This window comes from Prionailurus bengalensis, chromosome F2 (assembly GCF_016509475.1).
Source record: "Prionailurus bengalensis isolate Pbe53 chromosome F2, Fcat_Pben_1.1_paternal_pri, whole genome shotgun sequence".
NCBI classification, from domain to species: domain Eukaryota; kingdom Metazoa; phylum Chordata; class Mammalia; order Carnivora; family Felidae; genus Prionailurus; species Prionailurus bengalensis.
The window spans coordinates 33,913,471-33,935,051 of record NC_057353.1 but is presented as its reverse complement, the minus strand read 5'-3'; the positions used below and the strand labels follow the sequence as shown (position 1 = coordinate 33,935,051).

The following is a 21,581-nucleotide window of genomic DNA, read 5'->3' as shown; positions in this document are numbered from 1 at the left end:
GATGCGGTGGGACGAATCATGGAATGAGATTGAGAAGACACAAGACAGATCAGAGGATGATAAGGCGATAGGGGAGTATTAGAGACTGTGGCTAATTAAAGAATGCAAGCCTTGACTAAATATATTTTTAAAAAGTACTTTAAACACTCACCTGGTCATACAAAAATGTATCTTCAGGCATGACACCTGGTTTTTATCCCTAACATATTGGCCAGCAAATAACCAATATTCAAGTGCTATATAAAATATAAAATCCTGAGTTGTCTAGAAGTATTTTATAGCTCTGTGTAAGGTGCTGCTAAATACGGAATTATATATTGATTCCACAAATATTCAGTGCCCATTACATACTAGGAAGTACAGATAGAGATACTAAAAGAACTAATTTAATGAACTTATAGCCAAGGGGTTCAATCCATTGAGCGTCTGACTCTGGATTTCGGCTCTGGTCATTATCTTGTGATTTGTAGGTTCGAGCCCTGCTTCAGGCTCCGCGCGGACAGCCTGCTTGGGATTCTCTCTCTCCTTCTCTCTCTGCCCTTCCCCCCCCCCCCCCCCCCCCGTATCTCTCTCTCAAAATAAATAAATAAAAACTTAAAAAAAAAGAACTTATAGCCAAGAGAGTAGATAAATTAAAACATGTCCATTACTAACACCACTAACAATACTGATAGTACCCAAACTACCTCTCCACTTTCAGTTTGCATTAATAGTCTATGCAGGGCTTTGTGACCACCTATATTCTTATATATAGTTTTTAAACATTGTTAATGACTAGAAATACTTGGAATTTTAAGTAATTTTGTATTAGAAACAGAGTACATTTTAACTAGATCAACATGTTTCTTGTGAAATAAACATGCTTGCTTAATTAACATTAAGGCCTTGTCCAGGTTTAAGATTCTATAATTAGGAAGCACTAAATCATGGAGTCATCACATAAGAGGAAACATTGACCAAGTGACTCAGAGTCACTCTTAGGGCTAGAGCACTTTCTAATATATTTTGAGCAAGTTTCTGTCACGTGAGCTCTGTCTCTCAACCTGGCAGCTTTCTGACTCCATTAAAATTGGACTGTCCTCTGTCATTATCATGGGTCAGATTTTCTCGATTCATCTAAAATCTGAGCAAAATACGTTTGCAAAGCCTACTGCCAACATTTATTTTAAAGTATAACTCCGCCACTTGATCTGTGACCCAGGCAAACTACTGAACTTAAATTTTAGTTTCCTCATCCTTAAAATGGTAATGATAAGAACTAAGATTTGTCAGGTTTAAAGGAGACAATGTTTATAAAGCATTTAACAGAGCCCTGGCATATGTAACATTCCATAAATATTGTCTAGTATTTTGACTGCCATTTCTACTTCCACACAGATAGGGCCATCTTGTCTTTGTGCCGAGGAATCTTTGATGGTGTCTCCATAACTACCCTTGCCAGACATTTTTGCAGGAGGCATCACTGCTTGGAAAAAAGCTTCTCTATCAGGCAGCCACTGAAGATTAGATATGAACCTGGACCTGATTCAGTCCAAGCCCATGCACTTTGTACTTCACCTCAACCCTTGCAAGGAGGTAAGAATCCTATGAACAAACTTGGCTTCTTCTTTTGTCTCTTTTACATTTTGATTTTCTGCTTCATATTTTTCTTATTTAAAAAATATTTTATTTTATTTTTTTCTTAAGTAGGCTCCACACCCAACGTGGGTCTCAAACTCACGTCCCCATGATGGAGAGTCACATGCTCTACAGACTGATTCAGCCAGGTGCCGCTTCAGATATTTTTTTTTTTTTAAGGAAGAATCTTGCGGTTAAAAGAATACTCTCTTTCAGTCTTGCAGATTGAAAAATACTCTCTTCTGTGATAAAGCCCTATTTCCTTAGCCTGCCACTGAAGAGTATGCATACTCTGTCTGGAACTTACTTTTCTAACCTCCCTTCCCCATTCTTTCCTCCCCTTTTGGCACAGCCTACTCCTGCCCAAACTGACCTGTGATTCAACATACATGCAGTGCCCCTCCCATCTACATGCTTCAACCCCAGATGTTCAGCCTTCTTCCTCATCCCCAAATTCTACTCCATTTCCAGGTTCAGCAGCAATGTCAGACCCTCTGGGAAGGCTTCCAAGAACCAAAGAAAGTGCTTGGGCTTTGCACTGAGTCAGATCCAAGTTCACACCTAATAGTCATCTCTGACTAGCTGTGTGTTTGTGGATCCTTAAAAAAATCAGCATTTGGGGTCTCGCCTATAAATAAAATCCTAACCTACAGCAGTGATAGGAAGTCTAATTGCACAAACAAGGTGTATTGGCACTAACCACAAGTCTCAGGTATATCAGCGATTACTTCTTGCCTCAAACCATGCTCATTTCTTCTACTTGCTTATTTATAGACATGGTATAGGAACAGCTGGACAGCTATTGGGTTAAAAACAATTTGAGCTGGATCCCTCGTCTTGTTCCCTACAATAAAGTAAATTCTACATGAACCAAGGTTATTTATTTATTTAATGTTTATTTATTTTTGGAAGAGAAGGAGAGACAGAGTGCAAGCAGGGGAGGAGCAGAGAGAGAAGGAGACACAGAATCTGAAGCAGGCTCCAGGCTCTGAACTGTCAGCACAGAGCTAGATGTGGGGCTTGAATTCACACACTGCAAGATGATGACCTGAGCTGAAGTCAGATGCTTAACCGACTGAGCCACCCAGGCACCCCTGAACCAAGGTTTTAAATGTAAAAAAATGAAATATCTAAAAAGAAAAAAAAAGAAACATCAACAACAATGAATGAATGAAATGAAAGACAGGTAAATTTACCTATGAATTTGGAGTGGAGAAAGACTTTCTAAGCAGGATACAACAATCAGAAGTCAACAAATCAAAGGATTGATGATTATAGCTAATTAAAAATATTCAGTGTTTCTATAGGGAAGAAAGCTATCCAAGTTAAAATTACTTCACCCCGAGAAAATAATTTTGCAACATATATTATGAAGTGCTAACTTTCTTAATTTATAAAGAGCCCTTACATATCAACAAAAACTGCTGGCTACGCCAATAAAAAAAAATGGACAAAGGATTTGGTCAGGTAGAAAACCCATATGACTAATAAATACAAAATGATCTTCAATTTTGCTAATAAGCACAAATTAAAACAAAAACAGAAAATATAATTTGTAACCTATTGGATGGGCAAAAACTGAAAAGATAATATTCAATGTTGGTAATGGTGTCAGTCCACAGGTCTTCTCATGCACTGTTTTGGGAGTGCAAATTGGTACTACTTTTGTTGAGCACAACTTAGCAAAATTTACCAAAATTTAAAAAAAAGAACATTTCTTTGATTCACTACTTCCACTGCTAAAAATTTAGCTTAAAAATAAATTCCAGACTGACACAGTAATAAGCTAATCACAAAACTTTTTACAATGGAAAAAAATTATTCTCTGTTAATAGATGTAAATTGGGTCATGATACATACCAAACGTGAATTTCTAGGCAGTTATTTAAAGAGAATGGTGTTGACAAGGGTATTTCTGAGAAATATTAGGTGGGAAACAAAGTGCAGAAGGAATGTGATTCGTTTGCATAAATTTGAAATGTGGAAGTGGGGTGGGTTGAGTGTGTACCAATAAACATACTCAGATGTAAATATTTTTCTAGAAAATACATAAGAAATAGAGAAGTGTTTACTTTGGGGGAAAGGAACTGAGAAGGGAAGAAGGGGAGATGTGAAATAGAGGAACATTTTTATTTTATACATTTGTAAACCAGTCTAGGGCCCAGTCTAGTATTCACAATTTTGTATATTACAATGAAATTATACACACATGATAAACAGCTCATCTATTGCGGATGTTTGTTCCCAGCTTGTCAGTTAGAAAAACTGGAGAGGCCCAAAGTTTGGAGCACTGTCTATAACTTATTAACTGGTTAATAAGAGTACAATTTATTATTGTGTAGAAATTCAGACTTTTTTTAGAATGAAAGGCCTTCACAATGAAAGATTGGAGCTACTGGTGATGGAAAATGATAGAAATAAAATACATATAACTATGATGGGAGCTACTTTTGCTGTTGCAAGGGGAATCAGAAAAGGGTAGATGTGGCCTTAACATCAATTTGTGATATTTCAGCTCCACCCTGACAAGTGATCCAAAAATGTCATATATATTTACCTTCAGTGCCAGCAGCCACAATCCTTCAACATCAGCACCACTTACCATTTTTTAAAATGAAAACTGAAAACACTGCCTTTTTTTTTTTTTAAACTAAGCTTTACACCCAACGTGGGGCTTGAACTCATGACCCTAAGTTCAGGAGTCACATGCTCTACTGGCCGAGCCAAGCAGGTGCCCCTGAAAATACTGCTTCATGTGGGGGCCACCACCATTTACATCATCATGTTTATAAATAAATCTGTTTTCTAACAGTGAATATGTGGCTCTGTGAGCTTATCAGTTGCTAAAATTTGAATTTTTTCAAACTTACAAATGAGAAAAGGTTTTAAGCCTCATGCCAGCCTAGTTCCCCACCTATAACTGTTGAGGGTCGTTTGCACAATCACAATGGGTATTAATAGGGCTTCCTGGGGCACCTGGGTGGCTCAGGTCATGATCTCGAGGTCCCTGAGTTTGAGCCCCACGTCAGGCTCTGTGCTGACAGCTCAGAGCCTGGAGCTTGTTTCAGATTCTGTGCCTCCCTCTCTCTCTGACCCTCCCCGTTCATGCTGTCTCTCCCATCTCAAAAATAAATAAACGTTAAAAAAAAATAAAAAAAAAATAAGGCTTCCTGCTACCACTTACGTCATGTATGTAAAAAATGTGCTCAGAGGTTCCAGGGAATGATTCCGGAAATATTCAAATTCTCTGCACAGCTTTTTCCTCATCTCCGTGTCAATTTTGGAAACAGTAAGAGGATTTGTTTGATTAGCCAAGAAGTTGCCATAATCAGTGGTCTGGAGATGAATTTTCACATCTGAAATTAAATGAAACCTCAAATCAGATTAAAATTTGAATATGCATATCTAGCTTTTACAATGTTAATTGAGTTTATTGTGACTTTATGATAAATGTATATTAAATTATCTTATTAGACCTTAACATAAGGTATTTATATGATATAGCCTTGAGTGTTACTCTCTAAAGCAATACAAAATTCAATGTTAATACAGATATTCTGATACAACAGAAGAATTTCAGTTATCTAAAAAATCTAGAATTATTTAACACAGCTGAAAAGAACATTAACAACCACCTACTTCTAAGTTTACCTTAGCCGGTTGTAGTCATTTGGAAATAGCTGCTCAGAAAACTGTAGAGAAGGATACTAAGACTCCATCTCAGCTTGATGGAAAAGAGAACTTTATTAGTGATGTTTACCATGGCTATGGAAGGTGGAATGGGCAGTCATCAATAATACCCTTTTATTATAGATGAAGAAATTGAGTCTCATTGGGGCTAAATGGTGGAGTCAGATAGTAGTAAGGCTTGAATTAGGAGATGGATCTACTTATCTTAAAATCCAACATCATTTCCAGAAGACCATACTAGGCGTCCTGTAAATGGCCATGTGTTTGAATGCCAGGTGATTGCTGAAGCATTAAGTGGGAGAGGAGAGGTAAGAAATGAAGCCAGAGAAGTAAGCAGGGGATGTCCCAAGAAAGGCTTGAATGGCATCCTTCATCCTGAGGATAAGAGGCAGCCACGGTGGGCTATGAATTGATTGCTCTGGGAGCTGATGAGACGATGGGTTTGCAATTAGGCACTCAAGTGATTCTTAACGTACCTGAGATTCAGAGGGCAGGCACTCTATTCCTTAGTATCTGGAGTATATTATGCACTGGAAATATTCTTTACCTGACAGCAGAATTCATTTGCTCAATTACCTATTTAATTAACTTAATTTTTAAAAATTATACCTCCCCCCCTTTTTTTGCCTTGTCTGATTTGGCTTTTATTCTAGCAGTTCAGATTTTTATACAATTTGACAGTTTGTATTCTCAGCACTGAGGAATATTTGCCAACAGAAGAAACACAAATGTTATTTCTTTCAAAACCATGATATTTTGCTCATGTGGCATATGTTTCTTCTAAGCAAAATAACTTCCAAACCTTTCAGCTGCCAGTGAGATCCTGAAATTCAAGGTCTCAAGTGTTTCAGACCCCATAGGAATCTTGTAATATTGTGGTCAGTGGAGAGGCAAATGAAATAGAAGGAACCTTTTTTTCCCAGCATGAAAACAATCCAAGGGACACTTGCATTCAGATTCTAAGAAAATCTCAGGATCTGAACTGTTTGCTCTGAGATGATGATTGACTGCCAATAAGGTCAACAATGCATGTAGTTTTATAGTTTTCAAAATGGGTTCAACATAATTTTTTCTCTGCATTTCCCCAAGTGCTTATTTAAATAGGTTTGTGATAAAAAGGACTTTGTGGTCAAATAAATTTGGAATAAACAGGCTTCTTAGCTGCAGGAACTGGAAGCATTTAACACATTAATTTGAGTGATTTTTGAAAAGAGTATGGTGCCGAACCTCCCAAGCCGCTAGAAAACAATGGAACCACCCACAGAGCAGACTGGAAAATTACACTGCTTTTTTATCCAGAGAAGTAATGTGGCAAGTGACATTTCTCTTTTTTATTCAAATGAGGCAATGGAATGTTTTCCAAACTGGGATCACTACCAACTAAATCAGTTTAATAGGTCCCAAACAGCAAAGAATAAAAGGATTCGATTAGGCTGTTGTAACAAATATCAGAGTATATAACACCGAGTAGCATATACATATATGTGCGTACAGGTTGTAGTGTAAAAATGGGTCTTCTGTGGGTTGCAGTCACTGGGTTCAGGGAATTATCTGAGGTCACTTGGCTACTGAGACAGGATAATGATCTGGGACATTATGATTATCTTCTATTAGCTTGTGAGCAGATCATTTTTAGAGAAGGGTAATTTTTTTTCCTGTGCAGTTTCCCATTTGGGGCTCTCTATAAAAAAGTGAATGCCCAGACCTTTCACACTGCAGGTAGGTTTTATTTATTTATTTATTTATTTATTTATTCATTCATTCATTCTAAAATTGTTTAATGTTTATTTCTATTTATATATTTATATCAGAGAGAGAGAGAGAGAGAGAGAGCGCGCAAGTGACAGAGGGGCAGAGAGAGAGGGAGACAGAATCCAGGTTCTGAGCTGTCAGCACAAAGCCCAATGCGGGGCTCCAACTCAAGCCGTGAGATCACAACCTGAGCCGAAGTCAGAGGTTTAACCAACTGAACCACCCAGGGTCCCCCCCCAGGTAAGTTTTATGCCAAGGAAGCACCTTCAAGAGGTACCTGGAAAAGGTGCTATCCTTGAGCAGTCCCCTGCCTTTTCCCTGCACCCTGCTGAAGCTGAACTTACAAAAGTTATCCGACCTTTTTGAATTGTTTCTTCATCTGCAAAATGGATATAGAATTCGTGCTTTTAGGTTGTTGTGGGGATTAGACAAGATGACGTAGGTGAAGAGCCAGCATATAGGAACTACTACTTAATATTATCTTTTTTCTTCTCACTTTTACCACCTATTTCAAAAATAATTTGATTCATTTCGCTAAAGACTTTGGTTTTTATTCTCTAAATCAGACTATTCTCAGCCAATATATTGGCATCAGCCATCACATCTTATAATTACTCAGATTTTAATTTGTATGTATCAGTATCTATAAAACCAGAACTTCTCCCTCCATTTTTGTTAATATACTTCCATTCTCCCAGTGATAAAACCTCAAATCCTCTCTGGTACTTTCTTACTCCAATTCCCCTTTATTTTTCCTTAATGTCCTCTCTGGTTTCCACTCTGCGTGCCCCTGGTTTAGAATGGCCACATGACATCAAGATTACTGTGGTGAGCTCTTAAATTGATTCTCCCAAGTTCATTTCCTCCTCATGTACTCTCTGCCTCAAATTTAATCTTTACTAATAATTATTTTGATTTTGTAATGCTCCTATATGAATCTTGGAGTCACTGAAAGTTGTAGGGAGATTAAGAATGACCTTCATAATATTTGTAGTGTTTTGCCACTGACAGAATGGTTTTAATGGACATCAACTCTCAGTCTTACCCAAATTTCCCATTTCATAGATAAAGAAACTGAGGCTCAGAGAAATAACATGTTCATGTTTTCTATGCTTGCAAGTATTTGACTGAAGATTCAGACATGTCTCTTGTCCTCATTAGTTTTTCTAAAGCTCCATAATCAGACCTCCAAAGTCCTTCAAAATTTTTCCCAGTCTAAATTCTAGCCTTTTCTCTAGGTATTCTAGTATTGCAGCCAAACTGGTTTACTCCTCACCTATATGCTTTTATTAAATACAGGAATCTGTATTTTATTAATTTTCCCTGCTGGAGCCCAGTGTCCAACCATCTCAAAACTGCTTCCCTGCATCTCATTGGCATTTTCCTAGCCTATAGCCATGAAGATCTGTTTCACTTTTGAGTATATCTGCTATTTATAGGTTTCAACTGTTTTTGTATTTTTAAATTTTAATTGTTTTTACTTATTTATGATATCCTTTCAGCTAGATAGTGTTTAGGGAATGAATAATATCTTATTGTATATCATTTCTCCACATCACCTAATGCAAATTTTATTGCCTAGATGAACTTCAAATATTAGATTTAATTTGTGATTAAAAACTTAGGACCATGGGAATTCAGGCTGGTGCAGCCACTCTGGAAAACAGTATGGAGGTTCCTCAAAAAACTAAAAATAGAACTACCCTACGACCCAGCAATTGCACTACTAGGTATTTATCCTAGGGATACAGGTATGCTGTTTCGAAAGGACACATGCACCCCCATGTTTATAGCAGCACTATCAACAATAGCCAAATATGGAAAGAGCCCAAATGTCCATCGATGGATGAATGGATAAAGAAGATATGGTATATATATATATACAATGGAGTATTACTTGGCAATCAAACAGAATGAAATCTTGCTATTTGCAACTATGTGGATAGAACTGGAGGGTATTATGCTAAGTGAAATTAGTCAGTCAGAGAAAGAAAAATGTCATACTACTTCACTCATATGAGAACTTTAAGAGACAAAACAGATGAACATAAGGGAAGGGAAACAAAAATAATATAAAAACAGGGAGGGGCATAAAACATAAGAGACTCATAAATATGGAGACCAAACAGAGGGTTACTGGAGGGGGTGTGGGAGGGGGGATGGGCTCAATGGGTAAGGGGCATTAAGGAATCTACTCCTGAAATCATTGTTGCACTATATGCTAACTAATTTGGATGTAAATTAAAAAAAAATTAAAAATTAAAAAACAAACAAACTCAGGACCAATATAGCACTTCATTATACAATTCCATGTTACCAAGGTTGAAACTCCACATTTTGATTCTTATTCACCAGAATGAATGTTTCCAAACAAACTGGTGCTCTCTGAAGAACAGAATCAGCTACATAGAACCATATACTAAATACCATTAATCATAACCATGAGATGGGAAGAATTATTTCAGGAATTCAAAAGTCTAGCAAAAGAGGGGAAACTGATTCTTGTTGTGTATACACTACAGTTCAGGGAGGTGCTTATGATTTCCCAGGAATTCTTATGATATGCAGTTTACAAAACATTTTCAGGAATTTCTGATGCTCCTGATGATTTAGGATTAGGCCAGGGAGATACCATCTAACTATCAGATAAGAAAACACCATGCTAAAAGTTAAGCAGCTGGCTTAATATCCTAGAACCAGAAAGTGGAAGTGCTTAGGACTTGAACCCAAACATGTAGATATTTCTAAAATGAATTTTCAGATTCTTACAAGGTACAAAACACAGCCTTAGGCTAGAGGAACTTGGACAGAAAATTATATAGTTTCTGTCCCTTTTTTTTTTAAATGGATATTTCTTTTTTAAATTTCAACTTTATTGAAGTACAATTGACAAATAAAACTGTAAGATATTTATTTTAGAGAGGGAGTGTGTGTAAGCAGGAGAGAGCAAAGAGAGAGAGAGAGAGAGAGAATTATAAGAAATCTCCACACTCAGGGCTCAATCCCATGACCCTGGGATCATGACCTGAGCTGAAATAAAAAATCGGAAGCTCAACCGACTGAGCCACCCAGGCGTCCCGCAAACTTTAAGGTATTTAAAATGTACATTTGATGGGCACCTGAGTGGCTCAGTTGGTTAAGTGTCCCACTCTTGGTTTCAGCTCAGATCATGATCTCATGGTTTCGTGAGTTTCAGCCCTGTGTGGGGCTCTGCACTGGCAGCATGGAATTCTCCCTCCCTCTCTCTCTGCCCCTCCCCCACTCACACTGTCTCTGTGTCAAAATGAATAAACTTTAAAAAACAATAAAGTGTACATCTGATACACATATACATTGTGAAAGGATCCCCCCCCCCCACCTATTTAACTGACACCTCAGTGGCCTCACATATTGATAGGCTCTGCCCTTAAGAAGCTTAGAATATAGGAGGAGATGGATTCATTATTCAATTATGAGTTAAGCCCTTAACTGTGGTAGTTCAGGGAGCTAGAAGATAATCAAGTGCGACAAATGTCCTCCCTCAGCATGACGCATCTATGCAAGTGTCACAGAATTAGGACTGTTACAAGGCATAATAGAGTACAAAGTTAAGGCTTGTCAATTGTACTCCAATAGGGGTACAGGAGGAAAAAATTTACAGAGGAAGTAACTCAGAGTGGAGACTTTAAAGAGGAATAACTGTTCTCCAGGCAAACAGGATAGAGAATGGAATCTGTGACTGAAGGAATAGCTTTACAAAAGGTAGAACCATTTTGAGGAAATGCTTACAAGGTAGAGATCAGCAAGACTGCTCCAGTCTTTTGAGCCAAGGGTGAAGTTTATCCTGTATGGTGAAAACCATTGAACTATTTTTGAACAGGAAAGTGAAGGTATTGGATATGCACTTTTAATATAAGGTGAAAAAAGTGCTATAATTAGAGGCACAAATAATATTTAAGGGAGCATGAAGAAAGCCTTTTGAACTAAGTCATATATATATATATATATATATATATATATATATATATATGTTTAAAAATAGATAGTAGGTATAAATACAGGTAAAAAGTAAAAGGTCACCCATACTTGTCATCCACCACCCCGCCCACTCATTCCCAGAAACTATTCTTAGTTTCTGTTATATCCTTTCAGTTTCTTTGTATCTAGACCATCATATAGAAAAAATATTTTTAAATTTGTCTGCCTTTTTACTAAAGAGTACTATGCCACACATAATTCTTCCCCTTGCTTTCCTCCCTTAATAGATCTTGGCGATCTTTTTGTATCAGTTCTCTTAAGAGAGTGTCCCCATGCTTTTTTTTTTTAATAGCTGCAGAATATTCTGTGATGTGAATGTTACATAATTTGTTTAATTAGTTCCCTGCAGATGGACATTTGATTTGTTTCCATCTTTTGCTATTCTAAACAATGCGATATGAAATCTCAGGCCAAGTGTATATGCACTTGGAATTTTGATAGGTACTGCCCAATGGCCCCCTTAAAGATCTTTTTTTTCAGTATTTTTATTCACCAGAGTGGAAGCCCTTTTAGGGAAGGGACTGTATCTTATTTAATTTTACTTCCTTGACTCTAGCCAGAAATGTTTAATATGTTGTTGTTAAATTAATTTTTATTGGAAAGGAATGAAGGTCATGTCCTCTAAACGGTGAGATATAATCAACTTTCCTCATTCCCTTTCAAAAAATTACTTTTCAAAAAAGGAAAAAGTTTAATTCAGAGAGCCAGTGGACACTTTTCACCAAAAAATTTAGAAAATATGAATTACTAAATTCTAGAGATCTAAAATATTAATTTTACCAACTTGTCATTTTTGAAGAGGAAAGAATATTTGCAAAAGTCTTACTTGTAATTTAAAAAATTCTAATGAGAGACACCTGGGTGGCTCAGTTGGTTAGGTGTGCAACTTCAGCTCGGGTCATGATCTCACAGCTCGTGAGTTTGAGCTCCACATTGAGCTCTGCAGTGGGGGTGCGGAGCCTGCTTGGGATCTCTCTCTCCCTCTGTCTCTCTGCCCCTCCCCCACTTGCGCTCTCTCAAAATAAATAAAGTTAAAAAATTAAAAAAATAAAAAATTCTGATGAAAATAGCGGTGTTGCCATGATAAGACATGGAGAAAACTTAAATTCATGTTACTAAGTGAAAGAAGCCAATCTGAAAAGGCTACTTACTGTATAATTCTAACTATATCACATTCTGGAAAAGGGAAAACTACAAGAGAGCAAAAAAGATTCGCAGTTGCCAGAAGTGGGATGGGGGAGAGGAATGAACAGGTGGAGCAGAGGATTCTTAAGACAGTGAAAATACTTTGTATACTATAATGATGGATACATGTCAATATATTTGTCCAAACCCATAGAATGTATAACAACAAGAGTGAACCCTGATGCAAACTACGGACTCTCCGTGATTATGATGCGTCATTGTAGGTTCATCAATTATAACATCAATTATAACAGGCTACGGTAGGGAACGTGGACAACAGATGAAGCTGTGAGTGGATGCGAGCAGGAGGCATATGGGAAATCTTTAAAATTTCCTCTCAATTTTGCCATTAACTTAAAAGCTGCTCTAAAAAAAGTCTTAATTTTTTAAAAAGTGTTAATTCTTTAAATTTTTTAAAGTGTTTATTTATTTTTGAAAGAGAGACAGAGTGTGAGACAGGGAGGGGCAGAGAGAGAAGGAGACACTGAATCTGAAGCAGGCTCTAGTCCCTGAGCTGTCAGCACAGAGACTGACATGGGGCTCGAACTCACAGACCAGGAGATCATGACCTGAGCCGAAGTCAGAAGCTTAACTGACTGAGCCACCCAGATGCCCCCCCAAAATGTTAATTCTTTAAAAGAACATTTTATGCCACTTTGACTTTATTATTTTGCTGCAAAGTCACTTTTAAAGACTTTAAAGTTTCCACGTAGTACAGCCTTCCAGCACTACCAGTGGGATAGGCCATGTGAACTAGCTTCCCCCTTCTATCTCTGGGAACAGCAGAGTCACAGAGTGTCCTAGCAACTGATTCAGGTCACTGTTAGTCAGGGGCAAACCTTGGAACAGATGAGTATTTCTGGTCACACTAGCACAATTATATATGCAGTTAAGCACAATTATGAATTCTAGGACTTTTCAAAGTTTTTCTAGAAAATGTTCATTTTCTCTTCTAAATTTACCTGAAACCTTATATTCTTTCTAAGTAAGTGTAAAACAATTTGTTGATGTCAGAACACTCTTGACGTCTAGAGGACTTGATAACACTAAAGGCAAATTTAATCTCTGCCAAATTAGCTCTTCTTTTACAGAAAGTGTCTGTGTCAGCACATAGTACCACAACGACAGTTTTATCCACTCTTCTTCCCCTGTATTGGTACAGTGCAGATTTTGTGCAAATGTAAACAGAAATCCTTAAGTCCTTAACATTGATCCTGATAAATGCCCTTGATTTTTTTTTCTTCAGCTCTTTTTTTTTTTTTAAGATTTTATTTTTAAGTGATCTCTACATCCATTGCAGGGCTCGAACTTACAACTCCAAGATCAAGAGTTACGTGCTCTACTGACTGAGCCCACCAGGCACGCTTCTCTTCAACTCTTCATCAACTCAGAAGATGGCTTGGTTTCTCTCAGCGTATTTGCAGATACAACAGCTGCATTGCTTTCCCCAAGTTATTTATTTCCCAACGTCCTATGAAATAATCAGGTAGGGCAGACTTTATTATTATCCATATCAAAAAGGAGCTGACATCAACATAGGCATAATCATTTATCTTTAATTCGTGCTCAGGAGGCACAGACATTTTAGTGGAAAAAGAGTTGTGGATATGTCTATACTCCATCCCTGACAAGAGTGTCAGATTAGACAGAGCCATTCTAAGCCTCAGCATCCTCAACTGTTAACTGCAGACATGAAATCCTTATTTAGATTTATTTTCTCAGCAGCCAGTATAACCCGTAGTTTAATGACCCACACTTGACACTCCTGGGGGTCTCCAAACAGATTGGCACACAGATTCAAACATAGTTATGAAATGAGTGGTTGAAAAAAATATATTAGGAGGAAAGAAAGATAGAAACCTGAGGTAAAAGAATAACAAAGTGTTGATGGATGTGACAGGATCTCTTAACCAGGGTGCAAGGATGGCTTTGGGTGGCCCAGGACCCCTGATATTACATGGAAAATTCTGTGTGCCTTTACCTGGGTGTGTTTTTCTAAGAAGAGTCATTCTCTAGATCTTCGAAAGGGTCTGAAACCCATTTTTTCCTCCCAAATTGAAGCTGATGGTGATTTCTTTCTGAATTCTTTAGTGAGCTGGCTAAATCTGGTTTTGTATCATATTTTAGGTATTTTTTTGTATTGTTTGTGTTAAAATTTGCATTTTTTAGCTTATTTAAAAGTTGGACTGGGGCATTTGGCTGGCTCAGTCAGAGGAGCGTGTGACTCTTGATCTTGGGGTCATGAGTTTGGGCCCCACTTTGGGTGTAGAGATTACTTAAAATAGGTAAATAAATAATCTTAAAAAAGTAAAAGCTTGACTGAAAACTAAAAAGAATTCATTGAAGTGGCTTCTGTTAGAAACACTCATTCTGCCTTGTGTTCGTTCACTTTTTCTACTTCAACTTAAGCACATTTTATTTTTTTATTCAAGTATAGTTGACATACATTATATTAATTTCAGGTGTACAACACAGTGATTCAACAATTATCGGGGTACCTGGGTGGCTCAGTTGGTTAAGCATCTGACTCTTGATTTCGGCTCAGGTCATGATCTCACAGTTTGTGGGTTCAAGACTCGTGTTGGACTCTGCACTGACAGTGTAGAGCCAGCTTGGGATTCTGTCTCTCCCTCTCTCTCTCTGCCCCTGCTCCTGGTCTCTCTCTCTCTCAAAAATAAATAAACTTTAAAAAACAAAACAAAACAACCCAATGATATACATTACAAAATGCTCACCGCGATAAGTGTATGGTGACTGTCAGTCACTACACAAAATTATCACAATATTTATGCAGAGTTTCTGTACATGATTAACATTCTTCAGTCACCAAACTCCTAATATGCTGAAGTGATTTATGGTTTGGGATTATATTGTAATTATACGTAGCCTACAGAATTATTTATCATCTGAAAGATTTTTCTAGCTGTCTCCATTGCTAATGAAAGGAGTAGGTTAATCTCAACTTGGGCAGCTCCGCCTTAACTCTGGCTTTAACTGGTCAGAATTACAAACAAGTGACGCAGGACCCTCAGACTCAGCAAAGTCACCTTCAGGTTTTTTGTTTTGTTTTTGCTTTCAATACCCTTCCTAGCAGTTTTGATCCTTATTGCTTTCTTGCTTTTTCTAGAAAAATCTGGAAGTTTTAAAGCACCTTATTATTGACGTGTGTTGATTTTAGAAGTACATTTCAAAATGAACTAGTGTAGTTGTTTTTATAATAAAAATAATGTTTTATAGATGAAAATCTTTGGGAAAGTTTTGAAAGTATTGTAGCTTAAAGATAATTTCCAGAGAAAAGGGGAAAATGGGGAGGTATTAGTCAAAGGGTGCAAAGTTTTGGAAACACAAGATAAGTAAGTCCTAGAAATCTGTATAGCATAGAGCCTTGTAGTACACACACACACACACACACACACACACACACACACACGCACATACAAATAATAACAGGCAGGAAGAAGGTTTTGGAGGTAATGGTTGATTTATGGCATAGATTGTGGTGATTTCATGGATGTATACCTGCCGCTAATCTCATCAGGTTGTATACATTAAATATGTACAGTTTCTTGCATGTCAATCACACCTCAATAAAGTGCTTAAAACAAGATCATTTTCATTTACCTAGTGCTTCAGTTTCTAACACATTTCTCATGTATTATCTCATTTATTTCTCCAAACAAAGCAGGCAAAGCAGGCTTTACTATCATATTTTACAAATGAGGACACTGAGGCTCAGGTTTTGAGCCTCAGGCCACCTACCTAGCCCCGGGAGGGGTCAAAGTCAGTACTTTTGAATCCAGGGTTAGCCTCACCACTTGCTCATCTCTTGACTTTTTTCTTAAGCTTCAGTTAAAGGTAAAAACCTGAAATAAACTCTCATACCAATTTATACTAATAAACTAGGTATAGAATAAAATTCTCTAAACCAAGTTCCTTAGCATTTTGTTGGGGGGTGGGGAGGGCATTTGTCCCTGGGCAGTTTGCTGAGTCCTTCTCCAAATATTATTGATAAATATGTAGGATGAAAATACATAAGATTACAAGTGAACAAAAGATGTTATCAAGATGTTATCAAGATGTTTTAAAATGTGTAAAACATACTTACTAAGACATTAAATATCAAGATTCAAGAGTAAGTGTAATACCTAGTATAAGTGCAAAATTGTGAAAATATAAATATTTCAAAGTATGCAAGAATTGTATAGGGATATGAAAATATTGACTTTCTATTGGTGACAAAGCACTAACCACTGATTGTTGCCTACATTCATAATGAAAGGAAATGCTAAATTTCACTTAAAGAAAATTGGAAATAAAGATGGAGTTGTTGTTTTTTTTTTCCTCCTCCAAGTTCATGGACCCCTGAAGTCTGGACCCTGGGAATAAAAACCTATTCTGGACTCTCAGGCCATGGGAACACAGTCGGTTCTTTAAGCTCCCAATGGGAGGTGTCATTCCCTTTTCCCCTTTTTACATGGTGAGAAGAGCAGCTCTTACCTTCCAGGGTCTCGCACTGGACCAGGTTGATGTAGTCCTGCTGGGTCAACAGGCTGGCCTTGCACCCTCGCACCAGGCCTTCCAGGTAGCCATGGTCCACGTTAAAGTAGAACTCGGCACCCTCCAGCATGACCAAAGAGATCAGAGCCAAGTTGGGCTGAAACAGCTCCGGATCCTGGTCAGCTCCTGAAGATTTGCTCTAGTCTGGAAAAAAATGCTCAATTATGAGTTCTCAGGAAGAAATCTGTCAGCTGATAGTCAGGGTTTTTATGACTAGTTTCTTCTGGCTTCTGTGGCTTTCAATAGCCTGCTCAGCCCTGTTTTCACAGCAACAGTGAATCAGCTGGATAACTCGAGTAAACCCTGGAAGCAAACCATGGAGAGTAGGAGACAGGGAGGGTCAGGGCTCTGCTCTATCCCTCCCAAAGGGAGGGTCCCCCTCCCAGCTGTGCCACTGGAAGGCCTGAAACACCTGAATGTTTGGTAAACATTCCTCCCTCCCTCGGAGCCTGTGAGCTTTCAATTGTAAATTGCATTTGTCCTCAATTTCTTGAAGATTATTAATATGAAGAAAGAGAGGGTTTTTTTTCTTGTTTTTCTTCTTTCTTTCTTTCTTTCTTTCTTTCTTTCTTTCTTTCTTTTGAGAGAAAGAAAGAACACAAGTAAGGGGCAGAAAGAGGAGAGGGCTTTTTTTCTCTTTTAAAAATTAAGTTTTGTAAATAGATCAGGTGTGAGCAGGCAGTCTGAAGGATCCTGAGAAGCTAATTCAGCAATGCAGTTGTTTACTGTAAAACAAATGTTTAGTAATGTCTTCGCATAGCAAAGCCTGATAGCTGTTTTCCCCCACCCCACCTCCCCCCCTTCCCCTAGCCCCTTGTCTGGGATCCGAGCCCAGAAAACAATCCTGGAGGCAAATACACAGAGCTGTGATTCTATAATAAGCCACTACCTTTATAAAATTGGGCCGTTTATAAGGTGCTCTTTATTTTCTTTTTCCCATTTAAATCTCAGGATTACTAGAACATATAAATTAGGCAGATAGTATTATTACCCAAATCACAGATAAGAAACCAGATCTCAGAATCCATGAGGCAGTTCAAAATGTACAGTTCATAATACAGTAAGTAGTTAATTAAGCCAGGACTTAATTATTGAGTTTCATGCTCCAAAAAAGAGTGCTTGTTCTCTCCTATACTTAGCTCAAAAATTGTGTCAAATATCCTGAACACTATTTTACATAGATAGTATTTCACTTTCTATATATTGTGTCAAATTCTTAATTGAATTTAAAGTGCCAGAAATTTCCTGATCTCTGTCTCAGTATGTTCAAACTGGGAGAAGCTAGATAAGATTGAATCACAAGAAATTCCGCTTTAGTTATTGAAAATCAGAGAGCCAAACTTGAGTTAGCACAGTATTTAGTAAATAGAGGTTCTTTTTATCACCATCATCATTATCCAACCCTCCCCCCAATAATTCCACCATCCCCAAACTACCTGAGTACATTTTAGGTTGAATCATTTGAACTTACAACTTGTGTAGATCAAAAATATATATATGGTTGCATATCAGTAATTTTATACAGTTCAATTCAATACAAACTTACAATTAAATAAATTATAAAACAAACTCATCATTCCCTAGACATGTTAGCATATTACTACTATTAATGCACTTGAGGTTATGTCTATTGTATATATGTGGTAGATATTCTGTATAATCGTGTGCTCCTATGCTTATCTTTTCAAGTAAAGGTTTAATGATGTCATAATTGTAGCTTGAATTTGACCATGGTGAGAGTGTTTATACTATGGAAACAGGCAAATGGTACAAATCAGGGCTTTATTTATTATTGTTGGTCGTTTGTCCAGACTTGAGAAAATGATGGAGAAAATGTTAACAATGCAAATTAAACTTAAAAGTATGTGGTATCTATAGCCATTACAATGTGAACTGCAAAATTTGAAGAAATAGTTTTTCATTATTCAAAAACTATTATCCAATGTAGCGAAGGTGGCACTCACGTAATGAGGAACAAGTGAAGTTCTGATGTACGGTTTTCTTGTTTCATCCTAATCTTTAATGTAAATAAAAATGTCAACCACCATTAATGTTGGAACTACATTTATTTGTCAATTGCAACCAAAGTTTGGCTACAGAGAGTAGAATTGAACAAAGATCAATGAAATCATTTTGTGAAAATCAATGGACTATATGGAATTTACAGTTTGGAGTATTATTTTATTGTTATTTGTAAATTGGGTGGTACATGTCCTTAATACTATAAAATTTATAATAAACATATACACACATTTTGGGGGGAAAGCTGTTATTAAACATTCGAAGTATAACTCACAATCCTCAGAGTTTTGCCCAGAGCTAGCCTTGATGTCAACGTGCTCAAAAAAGAATATTGTGTGTGTGAGTGCAAAAAGACTTTTTAATTTGTTATCTTTTATATTTATATGTAGAGCCAACTTCCAGTGTTTCTTTAATTTTTTTTTTAACGTTTATTTATTTTTGAGACAGAGACAGAGCATGAACAGGGTAGGGTCAGAGAGAGTGGGAGACACAGAATCTGAAACAGGCTCCAGGCTCTGAGCTGTCAGCACAGAGCCGGACACGGGGCTTGAACTCACTGACCGTGAGATCATGACCTGAGCCGAAGTCGGATGCTTAACCGACTGAGCCACCCAGGCACCCCATTTTTTAAAAATTTTTTAATGTTTATTTATTTTTGAGACAGAGAGAGACAGAGCATGAACGGAGGAGGGCCCAGTGTTTCTTTAAAATGATAGATACCAGGGCTCCTGGCTGGCTTAGTCTGTAGAGCTTGGGACTCTTGATCTTGCAGTGGTGAGTTAGCCCCATGTTGGGTACAGAGGTTACTTTTAAAAAATTGTTAAAAGACCACAAAACAATTTAAAAAATGATAGATACCAACTTCTTCTGCGATTACAAAATTCGCAGAATTTTCACATTGTCCTTCAAACTTGGCATAAACAAAAATGTCTCATTCCTGCTCAAGGTGGTCAAAGATGAGATCCAACTCATGAGAGATGAGAGGAAACCCAGTACAGTGACATGTAGTTGGAGCTTCTTTATAAATGCGTCTCTATGGTGCAAACAAAATAAAAATGTTCATTTCAGTGTTTCAACTACCAATGATGTTTAGGAGAGCAGCTTGGAGTATGACAGAGTGTGGGTTTAAGTTATTTCCTCTCTAAGTACCAGTGTGTAGAATGAGGACAGTAACACTTACTTCATAGTTTATTGTAAAGATTAAAGATATAAAATCCTTAGAATGCTTAACACATGTAGGCATGTGTGCCAAGTATGTAATAAAAGAAACTATTGCAATGGCTTCTCCTCTCTCTCCTATACTACAAACCACTATAATCCTAATCCCTTAACACTAGATCCTTCAGACCAGGAACAGTGTTTCATGCATCTTTCTGTCTCTCAACTGCTTAGCAACACACCGTGAGGGGAGCAGATGTTCAATAGGTGTTTGCTGGAGGAACCAGAATTGGACTTCTAAAATGACCGAGCTTGCTCTGAAAGTCGTTAACTGTGTGTTTCTCTAGGAAAACCTGTATTTGGTAAGTGTATTTGAGGAATGAGTTTATTTTGTGGGTTTTGCAGCATGATACATACATGTGTGTATGCTTATCTATAAGGTATATAGGATTTATTGTGACTTTCTGTCAATTTTAAGAGCCTCCAAGTGTCATTATCTTCATAGCATTGAAAGAGCAACTTGTTTTTCTAAGAAATAGAGATACTTCTTGGAGAGGTACAGTGTCTGTTATCCTGAAAACAAAAAGTTTCTTTCTAGATGTAGTAAGCTCTTCAAAGGATAGTGAGTAAGCAAAGGAGATCCATCCAGGCTGCTTCCCATGGACAGTCTTCTGGATGTTTTGATGAAGGTGACTGAGGCAGGTCAAGGCCTTGTTAAGGCCTCTGAGGTAGTTCTCAAGGTAGACAGCCATACCCACTTCTGAACAGTCCCTGGGAGTGTCTTTAGAGGCAGAGTGTTGGGTAAGATGCACCCTGGAGTGGAACCAGGATGCCATCCTCAATGATAAAGTCAAAGGCCAAGTCAAAACTTTTTCCTAAAACCAACCACAATATACTGGTTTGTTTGTTTAAATTTTAAAACATTACATGTCCCATAATATGATGTATAACCTCTATGTATCCATCACCCAGTTTCAGTAATAATCCACTTACTTATAGCCAATTTTGATTTAGCTATGCCAGTTATCAGAAAGCTTTTGCTGTACAGGGCAAGAAAGTAAATATTTTAGGCATTGAGGGCCAAACTGTTCTGTCACAAATACTCAACTCTGCCATTGTTGCTGAAAAGCAACCATAGACTACACATAAATAAATGAGCATGACTGTATTCTAATAAGACTTCATTTACAGGGGAGCCTGGGTGGCTCAGTCAGTTAAGCATCCAACTTTGTTTCAGGTCTTGATCTCACAGTTTGTGAGCCTGAGCCCTGCTTCGGGTTCTGGGTTGACAGCTCAGAGCCTGGAGCCTGCTTCAGTTCCTCTATCTCCCTCACTCTCTGCCCCTACCCTGCTCACGTGAACACTCTCCCTCCTTCAAAAAAAACGAATAAACATTGAAAAATAGAAGACGATGCACTTTGAATGTTAAAAAACAAAAACAAAAACAAAAAAACAACTTCATTTACAAAAACAAGTGGTGGGCCAGATTTGGCCTCTGGGCTATAGTTTATCACTCCTTGATCTATAACCTTGTCCACTTCCTTCTAACCCTGGATTATTTTTAAGTAAACCCCAAATATCAT

General features: G+C 37.6%; 1 protein-coding gene across 1 annotated transcript in view; it reads right to left on the bottom strand.

The window, feature by feature from the left end:
* ATP6V0D2 (ATPase H+ transporting V0 subunit d2) overlaps window positions 1-17,142 on the bottom strand; it is a 44,072-nt gene extending 26,930 nt beyond the window's left edge. Inside the window, exons 1-2 of the mRNA XM_043601304.1 lie at window positions 16,759-17,142; window positions 4,802-4,973 (exon numbers count right to left, since the gene is read on the bottom strand). Coding sequence (XP_043457239.1) covers window positions 4,802-4,973; window positions 16,759-16,888 — 302 coding nt within the window. The 5' untranslated portion in view covers window positions 16,889-17,142. The remainder of the gene's footprint in view (window positions 1-4,801; window positions 4,974-16,758) is intronic.
* Window positions 17,143-21,581: the final 4,439 nt, after the last annotated feature.